Here is a 23,070-nt window from a genome sequence, read left to right as displayed (position 1 = left end):
GTGAATATTCTGTTCTCTAACAACCTATTATATAGTGGTTTTAGTGTTCATTGAACATCCTTACTTAAATCAGTGATTATGTTGCAAAGTGATGATTTTCTATTACTATCATATTCGAAGACTGAGTTCATACTATCTATAATTCAGATGTATTATGTAGAGTTTTGCCTTTTTTATTTATACGTCTTTTCTGTTACCATGAAAATCTTGGTTCCTAATAACAAATATTGTATTACCTTATATATATTTTATGATATCATATTTTATATATTATATTGTATATTCTGTATATTAGTGTTATGTTATTTAAGGGAATCATAGCATTAATATGTTTTCATTATCTTATAATGCACATAAAATGCTATCATATATATAAAATAGTTTCATAATTATAATACCAAGTGGGATTACTGGATTATGGGCTAAATGTATATGTGATTTTGTTAAATAGTGCTGTATTCATTCAGTAGGATTGCACCATTTTGTTTTCACGAGCAATGTAAAAGAGACCCTGTTTTCTAATAGCCTTACCAATGTAGTGTATTGGCAAGCTTTTGCCTTTTTGCCAGTGTGATAAGTGAGAAATAGTATTTCTCTGTAATGCAGATTTTTTTCTATTATGGAGGGTTGTGAACATCCACAAAAGTAGACAGAATTGTATAACTATAGTACCCACCATGCAGCTCCATCAACTGTCATCTCAGGCCATGCCTCCTTCGTTCCCTCCCCCCAGATTACGCAGGTAATATTTTATGTCTGTATCAGTAAATACCTCTCACTGATAAGGATTCATTTTCTTGGTGACATAACCACAATAACATTATCACACTGAAAATAAAGATCCATTTCCTTAGTACCATTAGGCAGTATCATGATATCTAATTTCTTAAATATATCAGCGGTTTTAAATTTATTTTAATTTAAAAAAAATATTTATTTGAGAGAGAGTGAGAGAGAGAGAGCACAGGCAGGGGGAGCAGCAGAGGGAGGGAGAGGGAGAAGCAGACTCCTTGAGGAGCAGGGAGCCCGATACAGGGGCTTGAACTCAGGACCCTGAGATCATGACCTGAGCCAAAGGCAGACAGACGCTCAACTGACTGAGCCACCCAAGTGTGCCTGTCAGTGTTTTTTTTTAAAAACAGGATTTATATAAGGTTCATATGTTGTGTGTGTGTGTTTTTAAGTCTTTATTACTTATTTTTTATTTTTTAAAGATTTTATTTATTTATTTGAGAGAGAGAGAGCGAGTGCACCTGGGAGCAGAGAGAGGGGCAGAGGGAGAAGGAGAGAATCTCAAGCAGACTCCCCAGCTGAGCCGGGGTGGGGGGGTGGGGGGGCTGGATCTCAGGATCTGAGATCATGACCTGAGCCAAAACCAAGAGTCAGTCACTTAACCGACTGAGCCATTCCAGGCGCCCCTTAGTCTTAACGTATAGGTTCTTCCTCCTGTTCTTTTCCCCTGCTCCCTTGGAATTTACTTTTGAAGAAACCATGTTATTTGTCCTGAGAAATTTCTTATAGTTTGGATTTTTGCTATTGAATCCCTGTGGTATGGTTTAACATGTTCTCCCCCTGTTTTCTGTGTTTCCTATCAGTTGGTAGTTAAATCTAGAGGTTTGGTCAGATTCAAGCATTCTTTTTCCAGAGGTGTTTTCATGGTGCTGTCATGTTCTTAGGCACATGAAGTCTGCTTGCATTTTTTATGGTGTCCGTGGTAGTGCGTACTGTATCTCTGTTATTTTGAGATTTTTCTTATTATGAGTGAAGTCGAGCATCTTTTTATGTTTAAGGGCCATTTTTATATCTTTTTCTGCAGAATATCTTTTCATGTGTTTTGCCCATTTTTCTATTGAACTTTTGATATATTTCCCTTGGCATTTTTTTTGCAAGCTCTTTAAATGTTAGGGAGATTTTTTTTTTTTTTTTTTTATGATGATATCAGTTGTAAATATTTTCTACTGGCTTTGACTTTGCTTCTCGGGGTTTTACCATGCAAAAGCTTTTCTAAAAAAGTTATGTGTGGTCAATTTTATCAGTGACTTTTTTATTGCTACTGGATTTTTTAAATTAACTTTTTAGAGCTTTAAGTTACATACAATAACTGTATCTGTTTAAAGTTTACAGTTTGATGAGTTTTGACTATATTGTGGCATGTGGCTATAATTCCCTCACACAGTAGAATGGTATTTCATTGTAATTGTATAGACAAATTACATTTTATTTATCTCTTCATGTGTTGATGGACATTTGGGTTGTTTCTAGTTTGAGACTATTAGGAATAAAACTGCTATAAATATTTGTAAATTAGTCTTTGCATAAATATATGCTTTCATTTCTCTTGCATAAATACCTAGGAATGGAATGCCTGGGTCAGAGGTTCAGTGTATTATTCTGGTTTTATTGCCAGAACTTTTCCCAGAGTGGTTGTGTCATTTTACATTCCCATCAACATTACAGAAATTCTGGATGTGACAACACGATTGTCATTTTGCTTAATTTTAGCCATCTGGTGAGTATGTATGGTATCTTTTTAAATTCAGGATTATTGATGTATAATTTATGTACAGTAAATTTTACTCATTTTGGGGCACAGTTCTATAAGTTTTGACATCTGCATATAATTGTGTAAGCTGTACCACAATTAAGATACACAACAGTTACATCATCAAAAAAATTTGACTTATGTTCCTTTTAGTCCTTTTCCTTATCCCAAGCCCTAGCAATTCTTCTCCTTTTTTTTTTTTAAGATTGATTGATTTATTAGAGAGAGAGAGAGTAGGGGGAGGGGCAAAGGGAGAGAATCTCCAGCACACTCCCTGCTAAGTGAGGAGGCTAGCCCTGTACAGTGCTCGATCTCCCAACCCTGAGATCATCACTGGAGCCTAAACCCAGAGTCATACACTTAACCGACTGAGCCACCCAGGCGCTGCTCAAACCCTAGCAATTCTGATCTGTTTTTTATCATTGTAGTTTGTTTTGTTTTGTCTTTTTTTAACTTGCATGCAGTAAAGTTTACTCCGTGGTATATGGGCCTGAGTTTTGATGAATGCGTTGCATAGTGGTATATCCCACCACAATTAAGATGCAGAACAGTTCCATCACTACAAAAATTGCCCTTTGAAGCCAACCCCTCCCTCCACCTGCTCATTTGTTCTTTGTCCCAGTAGCCTTTTTGCTCTGGCTTCTTTTCACTTAACAGAATAGATTTGAGATTTAGCCATGCTGTATGTATCAATGGTTTGTTCCTTTATATTGCTAAGGAGTATTCCATGGTATTGGTTGTACCACAGTTTATTCAGTTATCGGTCAAAGGACATTTGGGTTGTTTCTGCTTTTTGCCAGTATGTTGCTGTAGACATCTGTACAGATTTTTGTGCGAGTACAGCTTTCAGTTCACAGTAGGATTGCTGGGTCATATTGTAATGGTATGTTTAACTTCATGAGAAACTGCAAAACTGTTCTTCCAAGTTGCTGTACCACTTTGCATTCCCATCAGCAGTGTATGAGAGGGAGTTCACTTGTCCCACATTCTTGTCAGCATTTGCTATTGTCAGGTTTTGTTGTTGCTTTTTGGGTTGTTTTTGTTTTAGCCATTCTATTAGGTATGTTGTGGTATCTCATGGTTTTTATTTGCAGTACTTACCTAAATAATTATCTTGAACATCTTTTCATGTGCTTGTTTACTATTTTTATCTTCATTGACTTGTCTCTTCAGATTTTTGGGCCATCTTCCTGTTTGGTTGCTTCTCTTACTACTGAACTGTAGTATTTTCTTGCCTGTTCTTGGATATTAGTTATTCAATAGACATATATGTACTGAATATTTTTCTCATTCTGTGGCTTGTCTTTTGATTTCTTAACAGTGTCTTTCAAAGAGCAGTTTTTAATTTTTTTTAAGTCCAATATAACAACTAGTATATGGCTTATGCTCTTTATGTCTTAATTAAGAAATCTTTGTGTACTCCCAAGGTCATGACCACTTTCTCCTATTTTTTTTTTAGAAGCTTTATCGTTGTAACTTTTATATTAAGTCTGTGATTAATTGTGTTACATTTTCCCCCACAAGAATACCTGATTGTTCTAGCACCATCCTTTTTTATTATTTTTTTTAAGATTTTATTTATTTATTTGACAGAGACAGCCAGCGAGAGAGGGAACACAAGAGGGAACACAAGTAGGGGGAATGGGAGAGGAAGAAGCAGGCTCCCAGTGGAAGAGCCTGATGTGGGGCTCGATCCCAGAACGCTGGGATCACGCCCTGAGCCAAAGGCAGCCGCTTAACGACTGCGCCACCCAGGCGCCCCTCTAGCACCATTCTTGAAAAGACTATCCTTTCCCTGGGGAATTGCCTTGGCATCTTTGTTGAAAATCAACTGACAATATATATGTAAGAGTCTGTTTCTAGATGCTTTCTTTGTTCCACTGATTTATTATATCTATCTTTTTTTTTTTTTTTAATCCTACACTGTTTTTATTGCTGTAGCTATTTTGTAAGTCTTAAAGTCAAGTAGTGTAAGTCATCCTACTCTATTCTTTGGAAAATAGATTTGGCTTTTCTAGGTCATTTACATTTCAATATATATCATAAAATACATGTCATATTCTCAATTTTTATAAAATATTCTGGACTTTTTATTGGATTATTATATCAGTACTTCATTCTTTTCTGTGTCTGCATAATATTCCATTGTGTTGGATAGATCACATGTTTAACTGTTCACCTGTTGATGAACATCTGGGTTGTTTCCACTCTTTGGCTCTTGTGAATAGTGCTGCTATTAATATTTATGAGTACCTGTTTTCACTTCTTTTGGGTGTATATCTAGGAGTGGAAATGCTGAGTTGTATGGTAATTCTGTGTTCAACTTTAGAAGAACTACTGAACTGTTTTACACAGCTGTTGTACCATTTTACAGTGTGGGGGTTCCAATTTTTCCACATCTTTGCCAACACTTGTTATTTTCCTTTCTTTTAATTATCACCATCCTAGTGGGTATAAAGTGGTATCTCACTGTGGTTTTGATTTACATTTCCCTAATTACCAGTGATACCGAGCACCTTTTTGGTGTTCTGTTTGGCCATTTGTATATCTTCTTTGGGAAAAATGTCTTTTCAAGTCCTTGCCTGTTTTTTATTTAGATTGTTTGTTGTTGAATTTTAAGAGCTATTTGTATATTCTGGATACTAGACCCTTGTCAGATACGTAATTTGTGAATATTTACTCCCATTCTGAAAGTTCTCTTTTCATCTTCTTGATGTTGTTTGATGCAAAAAAGCTTTCAGTTTTGGGGCACCTGGGCGGCACAGCGGGTTAAGCGTCTGACTCCTGGTTTTGGCTCATGTTGTGATCTTGGGGTCCTGCGATTGAGCCCTGCGTTGGGCTCCAGCTCTTTGTGGAGTCTGCTTAAGTTCCTCTCTCCCCTTCCCTACCCTGCTTATATACTCTCTCTCGCTTAAAAAAAAAAAAAAAGCATTTAGTTTTTATGAAGTCCAATTTAGCCTATTTTTTCTTCTGTTGTTCATGTTTTCATTGCCAAATCCAAGACCATGAATATCAGCCTTCATGTTTTCTTAAACTGTTATGGGTTTAGCTATCTTATATTCAGATTGTTAATCCATTTTGAGTTAATTTTCATACAGAGAGTGAAGAAGGATTCAGTTTCATTGTTTAGCATGTGGATCTCCAGTTGTCCCAGCACCATATTTTGAAGAGGCCATATCTTCCCCATTGTATGATGTTGGTACCTTTGTTGAAAATCAGTTGGCCATAGATGAATGGGTTTGTCTCGGGTCTCAGTATTATTCCTTTGGTGTGTATCTATCCTCATGGCACCACTCAAGTGGATAGTTTTTACTGTGGGTTACAGGTACACCTGGAAGATACTGGGGGTTAGACTCCAGACTACCACAATAAAGCAAATGTCGCTGTAAAGCAAGTCAAATGAATTTTTTTGTCTTCCAGTGCATGTAAAAGTTACGTTCACACTATGCTGTAGTCTGTAAAGTGTGCAATGGTATTACATCTAAAGAAAACAATGTACATATCTTAATTAAAAAGCTTTTCTTGCTAAGAAAATGCTAACCATCATTTGAGCTTTCAGTGAGTCATAATCACTGATCACAGATCACCCTGACAAATGTAATAATAATGAAAAGGTTAGAAATATTGTGAGAATTACCCAGACGTGACACAGAGACACCAAGTGAACAGATGCTGGTGGAAAAATGGTGCCAGTAGACTTGGCTCCACGTAAGGTTTGGCACAAACCTTCAGTTTGTAAACAACACAGTATCTGTGAAGCACAATAAAATGAGGTATGCCTGTACGTTAGTATAGTGTATTAGTTTTTCAGGTTTTGATTATTTTTAGAAATTTTTAAACTGTTAAGTAAGTTCATTAAGGAAATTATCTCCTCAAAGTGCCAGATTTATAACAACACACATACATGACCTTAGTGGAAAATTTTAAAAAATTTTTGGTGTGTCTTACTATTTCTCTGGATGCATACAGAATGGTATTTAGAGATGCAGCATATCAGGATATGTTCTAATTGAATTTTCACTGTGGGTGAAACAATCTTGGGTCTTTAAATGAAGAGCTAGTTACATATATGAATTCAGCCTGCCAAAAGATGTTGGTGCTGTCTATAGAAGAATTGGAATAGGAACAGTCTGCAGATTTGCATCTGTCAGGAAGGAGTTACATATCTATAGATTCTAGAGAAAAAATGGCTGGGAACTCTGCTTTTTACTCAAGTCATGGTTTTTAACTTTAATCAGTACAACAAAAATTTTAGTACTTTAAGAATCAGAATATGATATGCTTCTGAAGTCTCTTTTAATCTATAATGTCTCTCTTCTCCTCTTTTTCCCCCCATAATTATTATACTGAAGAAACTTGGCTGTTTGTCCTGCTGTTTCCCACAGTCTGGCTTTGGCTGATTGAACCCCTGTGGCGCAGTTTACCATGTTCCTCTGCGATCTTTATTTCCTGTAAATTGGTGATTTGACATAGGGAGGTCTAGAGACTGGATCAGATTCAGATAAAAACTTTTTTTGTTACATGTTCACTTCACAGGTGACGTTTGTGCCTTCCATCAGGAGGCACATAATACCTGCTTATCTCTCTTTTTCATGATGTTAATTAATTTTACTTTGATTCATTTTAACTTTAGCAATTTGAAGAGTTTTAGAGAGAGAATGTGGTATAGATGTTAAGATATAAGCTCTAGAGCCCAAGAATCTGGGTTCATGTTTTGATTTATTATCTACTAGTTCTCTAATCTTAGAGAGTTGCTTTCCCTTATGAGTGTTAAGTCTCTTATCTGTGAAATGGGAATGATGATTCCTATTCATGGGGTCGTTTTGAGGGTTCAGTAAGAAAATGTGTGGAAAAGAGCCTTGCACAGAGCCTAGCAGATAGTCAGTGGCCAGTAAGTGTTAGCTATTGTTGTTCCGCGAATTTAAAAATATTCTGCAATAATCTGAGAGGTAGATTATCTTGGTTTATAAGTGAGGAAATTAAAGTTTGGATAGCTAATTTTTTGGCTCATCCAGGTATGTTTAGGGGAAAAAAGTAGGTCAGTTATTCAGCTGAGGTGACTGGCTCTCCTTTGTTCCAGTCAATGTGTACAGTTGTATTTAGTAACCACTCATAATAAGCTTAATTTCAAAAATGGTTTTTGCTCATGCTTTGTACGTATTCACATCAACCAGCCCCCATCTCATGTTGGGAAGTAAGCTGTTTGTTAAATAAATTGTATATAGCACATTTTATGCATGAAGTCCACTGAGAAATACTGTCAAATGTTTTTATTTTACAGTGTAATGTTCAGGCTCAGAAATGCCTTATGTGGATCGTCAGAATCGCATTTGTGGTTTTCTAGACATTGAGGAAAATGAAAACAGTGGGAAATTTCTTCGAAGGTACTTCATACTGGATACCAGAGAAGATAGTTTTGTATGGTACATGGATAATCCACAGGTTTGTAAAATCCAGATGGTTTCCTTTTTTCAAAAACACACAAGAATTTTAATTATTAAAATATTTAACATACTATATGGCTGTTAAGATTTGTTTTCCCAAGCAATCTGTGTTTAGATTTATTTCTACTGTCTGCATTCTTCCTGTCCTGCATGCTCAACTCCTGCTGTCTTACTTGAATTTCAGAAGATGAAACTAAGTTTATTTAATAAAAATTTGTGTGTGCCTATGTGTCCCCACCCCGACACCCCCCCGACACCCCCTCCCTATGGGAGAGAAATGCTGTCTCTGGTAGAAAATTCTGAAATCATTTAAATTTAAGATACGGTCTCTAGGATAGAAACTGCTGTCTTTTGGTAAGGAAACTACCTGATCTAGTTGACACTCTTGCACACACGTGTAGTCCTTTCATCTTGTGTAGTAGCAGATTGGAGTGTCAGTCGTGTAATGCCATTCACGAATTGAAATGCACTTTGATTTTATTGTCGGCTTTCAGGTCATTGGGGATATGTCATAAATTAAAAATTAGAATCCCTGTTTTAAGATCTGTGAAAGAGGTTGGATTAGTGATCATCTGTTGAGTAGTTCTAAGTTTTCTCTCCCTGTGAATCTCTTCATTCAAATTGGGATGAATGTTACAAGGATGAGTCCCTAGCAAACCTCTAAGCTGATCCTGTCTCGTGGGTGAGGAGCTTAGAGTCAAGGAAGAAGTGGAGACTGGTGGGAGGTTCCATTCTGTCTCATGGAGAAGGAACTAGATCCCCTGACAACCAGTCATGTAGTCTTTACCACCCTGTACTTATTTCGGGTTAGACAAAATAATTATGTACTAATGCATTTATATTTGTTTATATAGAATTCAAGTTGTAAGGGACCTTAGTACAAATTTCACCTCCTCCTCAATGCAGGAAACCTGTGTGTCCCTGGTCTTCACTTTAGCTGTTGTTTGAATTACACATTATGAAAAAGTACTTACAATATTTGAGACGCTTTAATTATTATTTTCTCTGTGAGCCAGAATCCGTTTCCTTGTATCTGCTCCCCATTTATCCTGCCCTGTCCTCTGATTCTCCATAAAGTAAGTTTAGTCCTTTATCCAGACACGGCCTTTCAAATTTTGGAGGATAATGTGTATTTTAATTCAGTGTAGATTATTTGAGTGCTGACATTGATTCTTTTTTTCCTAGGAACTGTCTACTCTCTCTTCTTCTCCTTATAGAGCTTATTGACACTGCTTTACTCCCTTATCTCTAGGTGTAACCACCTTTCTTGGGTGGTAGTAACCTGGCTATGCAACTACATGATTAATATCTTTATTTACTTGGCCAGAGTCAGTGAAAGAAGGAACAGGTCAACAGAAATCAAGAGTTCATGTTTCTCTATTATTATATTTTTTATAGAAATCAGATGTATCCCCTTAATGACCCCATTGTTTTATCTGTGGCACAATCCCCTCCCAGACTCTTTCCCAAAGTGGAAAGTAACTTAATTCCCCTTGGGGCGCCTGGGTGGCTCAGTTGTTACGCGTCTGCCTTCGGCTCAGGGCGTGATCCCAGCATTATGGGATCGAGCCCCGCATCAGGCTCCTCCGCTGGGAGCCTGCTTCTTCCTCTCCTATTCCCCCTGCTTGTGTTCCCTCTCTCTCTGGCTGTCTCTGTCAAATAAATAAATAAAATCTTAAAAAAAAAAAGAAAGTAACTTAATTCCCCTTGACTGCCTCTCCCTGCTAGTTACTAGATCCCGGTTTCTGGTTCTCCTGACCTGCACAAGCCATTGCACAGTTCTGGCCTGTGCTCTTCCTGGTTCGTCTTTCTTCACAAAACCTAGTGGACTGATACATATGGATTCTCCCTAATTGTATTTAAAGCTCCTTGGTTGTTTTTCTTTCTTCATAATAATGATTCTCCCCTCAGAATTCCTCCTTCTATCAGCACTTCCCACTTAGAGTTAGGAGAAGGTGAGCACAAAATGGACTACGTTTATTACACTGAGGGAAACATGAATTTGGAATCAGAGTTACGGTCTTCATGGAGGTAGTAGCATTCAAAATTGACCCACAGGGTGGATACAATTTTGGCCAAGAGATGGAGAAGTGGGTATTCCAGTGCTCAAAGAATAGTGTGGGCAAAGAAGTCTAAGCAAGGAAGCCCGTGGCCTCTGTGGAGCACAGGTCACTGTGGCTTACAGCAGGGAGGGTTTGTGTTAAAGTTTGCACTCAGCTAGATCTTTCTCACATGAACTAGTTTTTTTTATTTTTTGTTTTTAGGAGTTGCAATTTTTTAAAAAAACGTTTTATTTATTTAAGTAAACGCTACACCCAGCGTGGGGCTCGAGCTCATGACCCCAAGGTCAAGAGTCACGTGCTCTTCTGACTGAACCAGCCAGGTGCCCCAACACCAACTCTTTAAAAGCTAGATTTCCATGGTGCACCTTGGTTTTTATGAATGTAGTACAGAATTTTAAATCTGTCTTTTTATTTAGTTCTTAATAATTTTAATTCTTCATTCTAACTGATAAGAATCTTTTACAATCTTGACTCTGCTGCCAGTGGATTAGTCATCAGTATACCAGCTTTGTGTCATTTTTACATGTATTAAGACTTATATCTCCTCATGAAAACTTTAGTAAAATGTCCTGCTAAGATTATTATGTTAGGTTGAACCACATTACCACCATTTTATCTACTAAAAAATGACAGTTTCATCTGCTTCAGTCTAGTTGCTTATGTTATGATGCTGTAACACGCTTATGCTGATCGTAATCCTGATAATGAAAAGAAAATCAGTTTGGCTCACCTTTCCATAGGGAGCCATTGTTCCTCCATTTTCCTTTCTTTACCACTAACCATTGGTTAAAAAATCCATTCTAGTGTATTACTAGGGATCCATTTGGAGCTTTCCGTATTTTGTTGAGGGTGTGGTTAATGGTGGAGAATTAAATAATTGAGTATCTGTATCAGGAAGTGACTTTGAAGAAACTTGAAAAAAGTATTTTGGCAAAAGGAGTGTAGGAACTCATAAGAACAAATGGCTCATTTTCCTTTTTATCTTAAATGCCACTATTTGATTATTTCTTGTTCACCATCAGGGAACAGATTTTGAAATCTATTTCTTTGTAGTTGAACTTGGCAGTAATCATACTGATCCACAGAAACTAGGTATTTTGCATATTCTTTATCTCTCATCTACTTATATTTCCCTGTACTGTGCCACCATTTAATCTGTGACCCTTCATGTCATGCGGCCATGACATAGTTCTCATTTCTTTTCCTCATACAAGGCTTAGAACTGTATTCAGCTAGTTAAAATAATACATTTTTGGAGGCCTTAAGAGAAAAATTACAATTTTGAATGGAAGGGTAGCAGTGTTTGAAAAAAATCACTTTGATAGTAGTTAGGAGGTCTTGAAGACATTTTAACATTCATTTCCTTATGCAAAATTTAAAAGAACAACAACAAAGCAAACTCTAAACGTAAAACATTTTCTATAAGAACACAACCATTTAACAGTATACCTTAAAAATTATAATTTTATTTTATATACATATTTATGGTTTATATTTAGAAGCTTGAACATAGTATATGGTTTAAAGCAAAATATAATGCAGTTTACATAGGAGTGAAAATTTTGAAAAGACCTGTCCCTGTCAACCATAACAGTTTATGTTTGGGAATCTTAAGTCTTTGAAATGTTTTGGCTTTCACGTAATTAATTGTTTCCAGTAAGCTTATAGAGAGGTCTGAGGAAGGTACTTCCTAATCATTCATATAAAACAAAGCCAAAGGTTTTCTTTTTAATGTACATTATTATAAAGTTAGTTAAAAAGTTTATCTTTGTTAGGGGCACCTGGGTGGCACAGCGGTTAAGCATCTGCCTTCGGCTCAGGGCGTGATCCCGGTGTTATGGGATCGAGCCCCACATCGGGCTCCTCCGCTAGGAGCCTGCTTCTTCCTCTCCCACTCCCCCTGCTTGTGTTCCCTCTCTCGCTGGCTGTCTCTATCTCTGTCAAATAAATAAATAAAATCTTTAAAAAAAAAAAAAGTTTATCTTGGTTAATCTACAGTGGAGGAAACTTTCAAAGTTAAGTTTGCTGTTAAAATCTTCTATCGGAGTTTTCCTTTAAATTCTTTATTATTTTTTTCCAGACTCTTTTATCTGGTGTTCCTGCCTCCATTTCCCCCTCTATAATCCATCCAGTTTATTATATTACAGGATATATTAAAGTATCATTTTGATTACAGGATGCTCACAAACCTTCGTTAATGGTTCAAATTCTTAACAGTATAAATTCTTTGCTACTTTTTTATTTAGGTCCTGTGTAGTAAGGTTCTTAGTTCAAGTTTCCAAACCACCGTTTTCTGCTACAACCCTATATAATCCTGTACCACAACCATACATTTATGGCTTTTAAAGAAAAGTTGAGCCACAATGATAAAAATAGCCTTTTAGTTATAGAACGCATTATGGTGGAACAGAATAGAGTTTGGTTTTGTTATCTACATTGTCAACTTGATTTGTAAATACTTGAATTGAAAAAGTTGATTTGTAAAATGTGATATTAAAACATCTAATTTCTTAACTTTTTGTAGTAGATTTAGAACATTGTAATATAAAATAATGTTGGATTTTAATTACATATTAATAATTTGTTTCCAGAACTTACCTTCTGGATCATCACGTGTGGGAGCCATTAAACTTACCTACATTTCAAAGGTAGTCTTTCTATATTGTTTCACATTCATGCATGAATTAAAATTCCTTGGAATGAGAGTGTGAATAAAAGGAGCAGTTTCCTTTCTGTGTTGTTTAGTGATGATGTTCAGGGTCATATCATGCTGAAAATAGTACCTGGTCACTATGTGTAGGAAGGTCTTTGATACAGTTAGGAAGAATATGGGGTTAACTTGTATGATGTGGCAAATTGCCAAAGTTAGCATTAACTTTTATGATTGGGACATCAGAAGGACATAGGAAGGACATCAGAAGGACATAGGAAGGACATCAGAAGGACAAAGATCAGTTAACAGGTTTTATCTTTGGGAAATCTGGAGAATATTTTTTTTCTAAGTCTGAATTTATTTAAACTGTTTCCAACTTTTAATACCATTACTTTGACTTTTTGTTTATGTTTTATTTTGAAGAAAATAAGAACCATTTTTATGACGAAACAATGGTTTTTCCCTTATTTCACTTTGTTTCTACTAATTTCTGTTTTCTTATTTGTTGATATTTCTGGAATTCTTGCAGTACTGTTTTTCTTTTCAAAAATTTAGGTTTGGTATTTTCAGGTATTTTTCCCCCCTTTATTTTACTGGTGTTTTGGGAACTGAGATAGAGATGTTGAGGAGCTAGACCTGTGGGTTTTATACACAAAGTAATATTTGTAGATGACTTAAGTTATGAGATGTGAAAAGTAGCATTAAGTCATATGCATGCGCGTACTATTATGCATATATTAGAATTGGTTAGCAAAGGTCTTCAACAGAAGACTGGTTTACAAATGTACCTTTGTTTAAAGGACAGTTTTATAGACAAAGTACTTTGTTCTCTGTATCGTTCTCATTGACAGCAACAAAAAGAATCAGCCCTTCCACAACAAAGATTACATATTTGAAGGGCAACATTTCATTATTGTTTAATTAATTAAAACCGTATTATTTAATTTGCAAAAGACAAATATGGTGTAAGTATACCTCAGGTGTTCCTATAAATTAAGATATTTAATAAATGCTTTAGGGTAAGTTGCAGCTTAAATTCTATAGCGATTATTATTAGGAAGCATAGAATTCCACTGTAAAATAAACTGTAGACTCTTCGTCTTCTTGATTGCCTGCAGTATATGTGTACTGTAATGTAAATACGCTGCTAGGCATTTTTGACTCTCAGTGCAATGGCGAGGAATAGGCAGTTGAGGGAGAGGTTGCCCATATGCTCATATCTTTTCAGTTGTTTGTTGCCTGGTCTTTTTAAAAATGGGAGCTCTTTTTAAAAATAAAGTATTAACTAAGGAAGTAGGCCTGACTGGCTATCTGATTCCCAACTCCTTTGCTCCCCTTTTAAAATATAACTTTCTCTGTGCACTTCTGTTGACTTTCATCTCTGTCCCACAGCTTTCCGAAGTTTGAATTGTACAGTTTGTACTCTACTTTAGACATGCCACTTTTTTTCCAGAATTTATTCCTGGAACAAATTCCAGTGTGACTCAGAGCTGTGAATTTGTAGTTGGGATCAGTCAGGAACCCCAGACTTAAGAATTCCTTTTGAAGGTACAAAACACATGCTACAATGACATGTTCTCACACTGGGCAGCAGGGTGGTAATAGTCATGAATGGGCTTCCAAGAACGCTGCTTTCTTTAAAGGGGTAACAGCAGCCCAGTGCAGCTAGTTGTTTCACCTTCTGAAAGGAGCCGTGTGTCGCATTTAGTGAAGTGGCCCCATTGTCCCCAAGGTATTGTAATATACAAGAGGATCCAGTGCCTTGTCATTGCAGATTAATGCCTTCTGGGTTTTTGGACTTGATTAAATACACAATCTCCTCCTGGCCCACCATCATTTTCTCTTAAGGTTCACAGCTCATTTAGAAATGTGCAATTTGAGAAGAATTCATAGTTTCTGTAGAGTATTCTGAGGGTATTTTGAAAATTAAGTTAAACTAAAATTTCTTCTGTGTGTTACATAAAAACTTAATGGTTTACTTTCAACTTCTTCACATTTCCTTTGAATAAATACAAGTTTATGCAAAAAGAACATGGAAGTATTATTTGTTTCAAACATCTTACAGTTGGGAGCCATATTCTGTTTCATTTGCAGTTCTTTTTCAGTAGCTTTTCAAGTTTAATATTAGATCTGTGTGTGAATGCATGTTATTATTGGGAAATCATACATGTGGACATTCATGCAGCATTTGAAGTTGGTTATAGTAGCATATGAAGAAGTGAGTGACTCGTTTCTCCTTTTTGTTAGGTTAGTGATGCAACTAAGCTAAGGCCAAAGGCTGAGTTCTGTTTTGGTAAGTAGCCATATTTTATGTTTGTTAATTTAAGTTTGGCTAACACAATTACATTATACCGTGAAAGAAAACAGTTCCTGAAAACCACACAACACAAACCTATGGGTTAATGGATTATTCTAAGGGAAGTTCCCTTGAAACCACCATCCAGGTGAAGAAACGAAACTCCGCTACCCCTGACGCCTCTTTCCTGTGTCCATCCCGGTCATAGCCGCCTCAGATGTAGTCCTTATCTGCCATGTATAGTGATCACTGCCAGCGAGAGTTCCAGTAATTTTTTAACTTTCTACCTTGTATTATTCTGTAATAAATATATAAATAATGGAAAGGATTTGGTTTTCAGCTTGTGGGTAGTGAGAAGTTTACAGTTTGGGGGTAGAGGTAGTTGAGGGTGTCTGATCCACTTGTTCAGCAAACACTTAGTGAATGTCTAGTATGTGCACACTCTGCTGGTCCCTGGAGCTGCGAGAGTAACAAGAAGCAGTCGTTGCCCTTCAGAGTGTCACAGGCTGCTTGTCTCACAGACAGACCCAGTGGCAGTATCATTGCCTTTATTACAGTCAGTAGATAAAGGAGTGTACAGTCCATTGAAGAACCACAGAGTATGAGCTTCAGATCCTCACTGGGGAGTCGGGGGAAGCCACACTGGGTGAGGAGATACTGGAGTCGGTGTCCAGCTGCCCTTGATCATCCCTCCCCCACTGGGAAGACAAGGGGTGGGATGACAGAGACAGAGGCATGCAGGGGAGAAGAGCGTGGAGTGCCTGGCACCTGGCCACTCCGTGAAGCTGCTGGGGACAAACGGCGACAGACCAGAAAGTAAAAGGGCAGGTAGGAGTCCAGGTGTAACATGTTGAGAAGTGATTGTGTGTGTGTGTGTGTGTGTGTGTGTGTGTGTAAACAAGAGGTGAGAAATAAGAGAGCATCTAGAAAGCTGACATAAGGTGAAAGGAGTTTTTTGCCTGGATAGAGTTTTGATGCAGGTAGATTAGTTCAGTGGCTTCCGAACTACTTATCCTCACCTAAGAGCCTGAATCTGGGTAGTGGCGGGGGGTGGGGGGGAGAGAAGACACTAGCAGGGAACATGAAGGGACTTGGTGACTGGATATGTGGGAAGAGAGAGGTTTCAGGTAGGTTCACTTTCAGTAAAGAAATGAGTCAAGGAGAGCTGGGTTGGGTAAAATGGTAAGGAGTTTGATGTGGCAGAGAAACATCCAAATAGAAATGTGGTGGTGATATAACCGAGGACTAGATGGAGCTTGAAGATCAGGAATGGACAAATTTGGAACCGTGAAGATAGTGGGTGGTAGTTAAAGCTGGGAGAATTGATGTGCCCTCAGTATGTTAGTGGACCCTAGTGATGGAAAGGACAAAATTCAGAGTGGCCAGCTGGCATGCTTTAAGTGAAAGTAAGATACCTCTTGAGGGAGAATTGATGTTAAAGTTCCGTGTTCTCTTTTGCTTGTAAAGGGCAGGTTTCTTAGGCATTTTGTTAGGGGTAACATCTGGTGGCCGTTACGTACATCCAGTAAGAGAACAGGATATGAGCAGGACGTAAAGTAGCTGTTCAGAGACTCCTCTGTAAGGCTTTTACCACCACTAAGAAACTAAGAAAAATTTATGTATTTATTACAAATTTATAATTTTGGTTACTGAATAGGAAAATTCCTCAGAGCCTTGTGAATGACAAGCTAGTGGGGGTAAGTCAAGTAACAGAACTTTGTTTTAGAATGTGTAAAGTATATACTCTTGACAAGTCTTTAAATCTCAGACCTGTGGTTTGAAGGAATAGGATTGTGTGGTGATAGATGTGACATTCAGTTATCGGAGTATTTAGAATGGGTGATTGAACTTGGCATCAAAGGTTAAGAGTTTTGGTTTGCCAGTAGTTTTTTAGTCTTTACTACTAGAGGGGATAGAAAAGAGATTCATAAAATGCTTGCCCTCAGGGAGGGAGGTAGAGGCCCCTAAAATGGAACCGCTAAGTTCCATTCAGAATGGCAGCATGAAGACTCTTCTGCCTTTATTTCATCTCCGATTGCTCAAGAACAAGTGAGAACAAGAAACGCTCAAATCGTCTTTGATGAACCTGGCAGACATCTGTAACCCGCAGTGTGTACGGATGGGAAGGGCACAGAGGAATGTAAAAGAACCTAGCAGAGGCCGTGAAGAACTGGCCTGTCAGGGTCCTGCCCCCCACCCCAACTCCAGAGAGAACTAGGTTCCGGGTGCTGTCTGGGGATGCAGCAAGAGGAGGGACTGAAGACAGGGACTTCGTTTGGAAGTCTGTGTCAGCTGCCTTTCCACCGTCCCAGCAAGAAATGGCATGTGTAGTATCTTTAGAAATAGAATCAGCGGGGAGCCTGGCTGGCTCCGTTGGAGGAGCACATGATTCTTGATCTTGGGGTCATGAGTTTGAGTCCCATGATGGATATAGGGATTACTTAAATAAAAACTTAAAAAAAAAGAAAAGAAATAGAGTCAGTGAGGCTCTGTGCTTGGGGAGAAGGGGAGGGATGAGGCATGAAACTGAAAATAGGAGGACTAAGTGGAAATCTGCGCATTGAATGCACCCTTTTCCTGTGTCCAGTCCTGGAGCACTAGGCAGCCAGGTGTAATGGGATGGGAGTCTGCATACCCTAGAGAAGAGAGCCATAGGTGCTGACATCTGGGCGTTTCTACTGGAGGAGTTTGCCGTGTAGTGAAGTCCAGCAGTTAGCAACCCAGTATATCTTCAGGAGAGCTTCCAATCAGTTTTTTAGTACTTTGTTTTTAAATATGAATAGACAGCCCAAGATTATATGACATTTGAGGAGAGAGAACTGTCAAGTAGGAAAAGGGACATAAGACAATGCAAAACTCAGAAGAAAAAGTCAAAATCTAAAAGTAGAACAGAGACAAAGATGAGAGGAGAGAAATGAGAAAAATAGAGGTTCCCTTAAGAAAGTCCGCCATCTGACTAAGAGGAGAGGACAGAGAAGGAATGGAGGGAAGAGAGAGAACGGACAAAAGAAGTCATGTGACAGGGTCGCATAACCATGCGTTCCGTAACCACATTGGAACCATCACCTACGTTGCTTCTGGGTTGTGAGACAGTACCTGTTTGCAGTCAGACTCATGTTTGCGCTTCGGCCTTTGCCCATCTGATATGTTCACTCTGATGGTGAAGGTTTGAAATGAAGTACTCTAGTGAAAAGGTAGTAGGAACACAAGCCTCTGGGATGGAGTCCTCATACCCTATACAAGCCCTGATTTAGGGGCGCCTGGGTAGCGCAGTCGTTAAGCGTCTGCCTTCAGCTCAGGGCGTGATCCCGGCATTCCGGGATTGAGTCCCACATCGGGCTCCTCCTCTGGGAGCCTGCTTCTTCCTCTCCCACTCCCACTGCTGTGTTCCCTCTCTCGCTGGCTGTCTCTCTGTCACATAAATAAATAAAATCTTAAAAAAAAAAAAACCACCTTGATTTAAAAGCATGGCAACTTACAGGTTTTATATAATTTTGTTTTATTCCAGTGTGTTTTCTTTCTGTGTCCCCGCCGCCCTCCCAGCGTTGTTAATATGCCACTTCTCAGTAATTTGCTTTACATTTTCCATAATGCTTTCTTACTTGGAAATCTCCAGATGATGGTGATGAAGATGATGATCTCCGTTCTGCCCAAGCACTGTCCTTAGTTTCTTTACATCTCTCACCTCCACCCCTCAAGGAACGGATGGGTTGCATCCATTTCATTCATGAAGAAAATGGGGCTCAGAGAGATTACACGGGTTTTGCAGGATGGCATTGCTAGTTAAGTACATGAGCTGGTCAGGTCTGAGGGACTCCAGGCCCTTTTTTCCCCCCTCCCGTCATATCATTATGCCTCTTTCTGCCAGGCACTAGATACAATAATAAGCACCTGAATTTTTGTTTGGACTGCAAGGTGTGCTAAGAATCTTTTTGAGAGGTGTATTTGCCTCTCTTCCGTTAAAAGAAGTCCTTATATATATAAATGTTATTCATTCAAAAACAGATGTATGGAGCACTTGCTTTGTAGCAGGTAGTGTTGTACCAAGTGCTTAGATTTTCAGACTCCACGGATGATCCAGGCAGATGCTCGGAACAGTGTGAGGGGAAGAAGCCACGGGGGGTGGGGAGCTCAGCCTCAGCCTGAGTTGGAACAAGATTGTGAGAGGGTGCTTTGCCAATTGATAGGAATTAAAAATGAAAGCGGTGTGTTAGCATACATCCTACAGTGCTACTCATTTATCTTAATTTATGCTTATGGCATTTATAATTTTCCAGTCTCTAGTAAGATATAAAAGAACTGATTTACAGTGTTTTAAATTTCTTTAGATTCCAGACTAGTTGTCGTACAGCACTTCCCAAGGGACTATTTGACTTCCTTGCTCAGATCCTCATATCAGTTCAGGGACACTCTGGTTTAGTGTCTTGGTCTCAGTTCCAATGTCAAAGTCCTGTGCATTTGAGAAATAACTTTTTTTCCTTGAGGGTTTTCATTTCCTCCTTTCCTTAGTCATATTCAACTGAGTGCTTGTATGTCGTTTAATATTCTGATGGAGACTTTGGAAGTTATTTTTATAGTTCAGAATTGCAAGAGTGTAGCTCTGCAGGTGCATTAGCTCCTAGAATGAGATGTATGTTTTTAAAAGTAAATGCACATGAAGTATAATTAATAAGCTTTAATTCAAGAGTTGACTGTGGTAGTTTGTAGACAACTGTGCATGCTGGTATGCTTTGCCTTATATAAGTAGATAGTCACTAAATAGGTTGTGTATCAGTTAAATGGCACAGGAAGTTCCAAATGCATTAAGATTTTAGATGTAAAGACATGAAGGACATAGTGCTGAACATATCAAGGTCTTTATTATAATTTTGAGTTGGGGAGATTTTCTAAATATGTGAAAGCTCAGATCATCACAGGAAAAAAAAAAGATAGAATATTTCTGTTTGATAAAAGATACCCTGAGCAAAGTGAAAAGGCAAATGACAGACTGGGAAAAGAGCTTGAAATAAAACAGAAATGATTGATATAAAAGCTCTTCCAAGTCAATACAAAATAAATGAATACTCAGGAGAACTATGGGTAAAAAAAAGAAAAGCTCGCAAAACGAATTCTTATGACCAAGAAACATATAAAAGTAATTTGTCTCATTAATCAAAGAAATTCACATTTAAGCAAGCTATGATTATTCACTGATTAGGTATTCAGAGATTGCTGTGTCTGTCAGGGTCCGGTCAGGAAAACACTCTGTACTAGGTATTTCAAGCCCTGGGGTATTTGTTACAGGGACTTGGTTAAGGCTGCTATCACCCACATGGCTGGAGAGACCAAAGGGGAAGAGGTGGTATCACCAGAACCTAAGACTTTGGAAGGGGGCCAGGATGGAGCTAGTGAGGGGTGCCTGGAGCAGTAGCTCGTATATGTTGCTGCTGGTGGAGGGAGGGCAGTGGTATCAGGAACCTATGAGAGAGTGTCCTCTCCCCACCTCCCTCACACCTAATCTATCAGTATCTCCCATTAGCAGAACATGGCCCGAGCTGGCAAGGGGTCCTAGGAGATACTGTTTGCAGACCCCAGCTCCAGGATCACAGAGTCTTGGGGCTGAATACAAGGTCCCTAACTAGCATAGGTGCTAATAATCAGGACTGGTGTGGAGCACTGGACAAAACAGGCCTTTGCATACACTCTTGTTAGGAGTGTAAATGGGTTCAACCTTTTGGAAAGACAAGTTGCCAATATCTGTAAACATTTTAAGGGTGAATTCCCTTTGATCCAACACTTCTGTGTTAAATTTATCCTTTAGAACTGATAACCTAAGTACAGAAAGATACATGTACATGATGTTTCATTGGGATAATTTATATGATTTCAAAAATTGAAAATAGCCTAAATGTCCATCATTTGGGAATAGGCTAAATATATTGTATTTCCATTTCATGAAAAGCATGGCCATTAAAAGTATGTTATTGAGTGATAAACAGATTATTACATATGATCTTGTGAAATCCAAGAGAGTCACAGTATTGAACTAGCATGGTTTTTCAGAAAGTAGCTGCAAACATAAATTTAGATGTAACAAGTGCAAAATTTCGTGTGTTGTAGTTTATTTTTTCTCTCAACAGTTATGAATGCAGGGATGAGGAAATATTTCCTACAAGCTAATGATCAGCAGGACCTAGTAGAATGGGTAAATGTGTTGAACAAAGCTATAAAAATTACAGTAAGTATATGTTTTTGTTTTTTTTATTTTTAAAGTCTGGAAATAATCTTTACATTTTGAAAATATACCTACTGAGTGTTTCCAGTTTACCAACAGGTTGCATACTCCAAGTTTGTTTAAAAGGCAGTTGTTTATAATGTGAATATATTTCCTTCTACAAGGTGACTATCAGCCCTTAAAAACAGCCCATACATAAATGCCTTTTGAACCCATTATGTACCTAATAAGATACATATTAGTGTAGATTTTAACCATTGCATACAGTAATGTTTCTAGGGGAAAATGCATGTTGAGGATGTTTTTTCTTCCTGAGTAGGATAAGGGGCTTCCTGCCACCGACCCAGCTACTGGGCGTCGGCCTTCCTGTCTTCCAGGCCATGGCCAGGATTGCTGTCAGATAGGGTAGAATTTGAAGAGAAGAGCAGGAAGCGGAGGTGAGGCAGTGGGACTGAGGCACAGGGATAGGGAGTGGATCTGGAGAGCTGTGGCGGCCAGAGGGTCCTGCCCACATGGTCCCGGGAGTCTGTCTCGGGCTCTAAAACCTGCCTGGCCCCCTCCTCCTCCTTGATTTCAGGGTTTGCTGTTGTTGCACACCTTTTCTGTGCCCCAGCTTCCTGCTTGCCACCTGCATTTCTCCTTTTGGTTTTCTGATGAACAGGAATGTGTATTGATTATCTGCAGTGTGCCAGACCCTGCCCTGCAGGTTTTACCCAAATTATCTGGAAAAGCAAGCTTAGAAGAATTGAGTAACTTTTACCGGTTTCATAGCTGGTAAGTGGTGGAGCCATGAGCCAAACCCAGCCGTTTGACTCTGGAGCCCGACCCTGAAGCGCAGCACCTTACTGCTTCCCGAAAAAAAGAGCACTTTCCTACTCTTTTGTTCCTAAAGCAAAAACCAGACTTTTCTGAGAGCATTTACTACTGATGATGATAGGTAAGTGGATAGGTTCTGTGCCCTGATCCTACCTCTCCTTGCTTTTTCCCTCATTACACACTTGTAGAGAAACACATAGAGGCCTGCATGGAGAGGATCTGGAAGGAGTTCCTGTGTGAGGTTTGTGTAAATTGAAGTGTGTTTCTACTAAAGTGCAGTGGTTTACTGACCCTGAACAACTCAACCCTCGAAAGACATATGCTCTGGAAGTCACCATATGTTAGTTACTTGATAGTTGCCGTCTGAAATGAATGATTCCATATTTATATCACAACACAATAAAGAGTTAATGTAACTAAAGCTGTTCACAGAGTGAAGTCGGAGTTTTTGTCTTGCCCCAGCACAGCTTGTTACCACATGGCAGAGAACACCCACGCAGTATGTCTGATCTGTGCATGAAGCAGAAGTTATTTTAGGTTTGTGCAGTTTCAGGAAAGCAATTTTTGAGCTGATTCACGAGTACATGTTCTTAAAAGGTCTTAACAAATTGTTTTTAATTGTTCTTAACTCAATATATATACTTTTAATGTGAAATTTTCTTTAAAAAGACAGTAGTGACTTTACTGAATTAATTCATTTATTACAATTTAAAATAATAAGCAGCACTGGTTTCTTAGTGCTTCAAGAGAAAAAGTAGTGAATATTCTCAGGCTTTTTGCCATTTTGGAGGTTCTTGCATTGTCTCTAATTTATTAATAGTGTGAAACCATCTTCTACAGGTGACACTGTTAAGCTTATTCAAATGCAAGAGAAACTGAGGTTGGGTAATGTTCCAAAGTATAAAGACTTTTGAATATCAGCTTTTGTGGTTTTACAGCTTTATTTTACAGTTGAAATTTTTATATGTTTAAGCTAAATCAGTTGATATTCATGCTTATATATTTTATGCTTTTGTAATTCATGTTTAGAAAATAGGAATAC

General features: G+C 38.3%; 1 protein-coding gene across 7 annotated transcripts in view; it reads left to right on the top strand.

The window, feature by feature from the left end:
• Positions 1 to 23,070, top strand: part of PLEKHA1 (pleckstrin homology domain containing A1) — a 56,554-nt gene that overhangs the window by 7,383 nt on the left and 26,101 nt on the right. For 3 of the 7 annotated variants that reach the window (XM_026494318.4, XM_026494314.4, XM_026494319.4), the window contains exons 2-5: positions 7,824 to 7,984; positions 12,641 to 12,697; positions 14,950 to 14,995; positions 21,118 to 21,215. In XM_026494318.4, coding sequence (XP_026350103.2) covers positions 7,844 to 7,984; positions 12,641 to 12,697; positions 14,950 to 14,995; positions 21,118 to 21,215 — 342 coding nt within the window. In that variant the 5' untranslated portion in view covers positions 7,824 to 7,843. Of the gene's footprint in view, positions 1 to 7,823; positions 7,985 to 12,640; positions 12,698 to 14,949; positions 14,996 to 21,117; positions 21,216 to 23,070 lie in introns of those variants that run through there. The other 4 variants (XM_057308515.1, XM_057308514.1, XM_057308516.1 and 1 more) reach the window with 2 other exon arrangements.

The sequence above is a fragment of the Ursus arctos genome, unplaced genomic scaffold (genome assembly GCF_023065955.2).
Source record: "Ursus arctos isolate Adak ecotype North America unplaced genomic scaffold, UrsArc2.0 scaffold_7, whole genome shotgun sequence".
Classification (NCBI taxonomy): domain Eukaryota; kingdom Metazoa; phylum Chordata; class Mammalia; order Carnivora; family Ursidae; genus Ursus; species Ursus arctos.
Note: the sequence above shows the minus strand (reverse complement) of the source record. Positions and strands in the feature narration are given on the sequence as shown.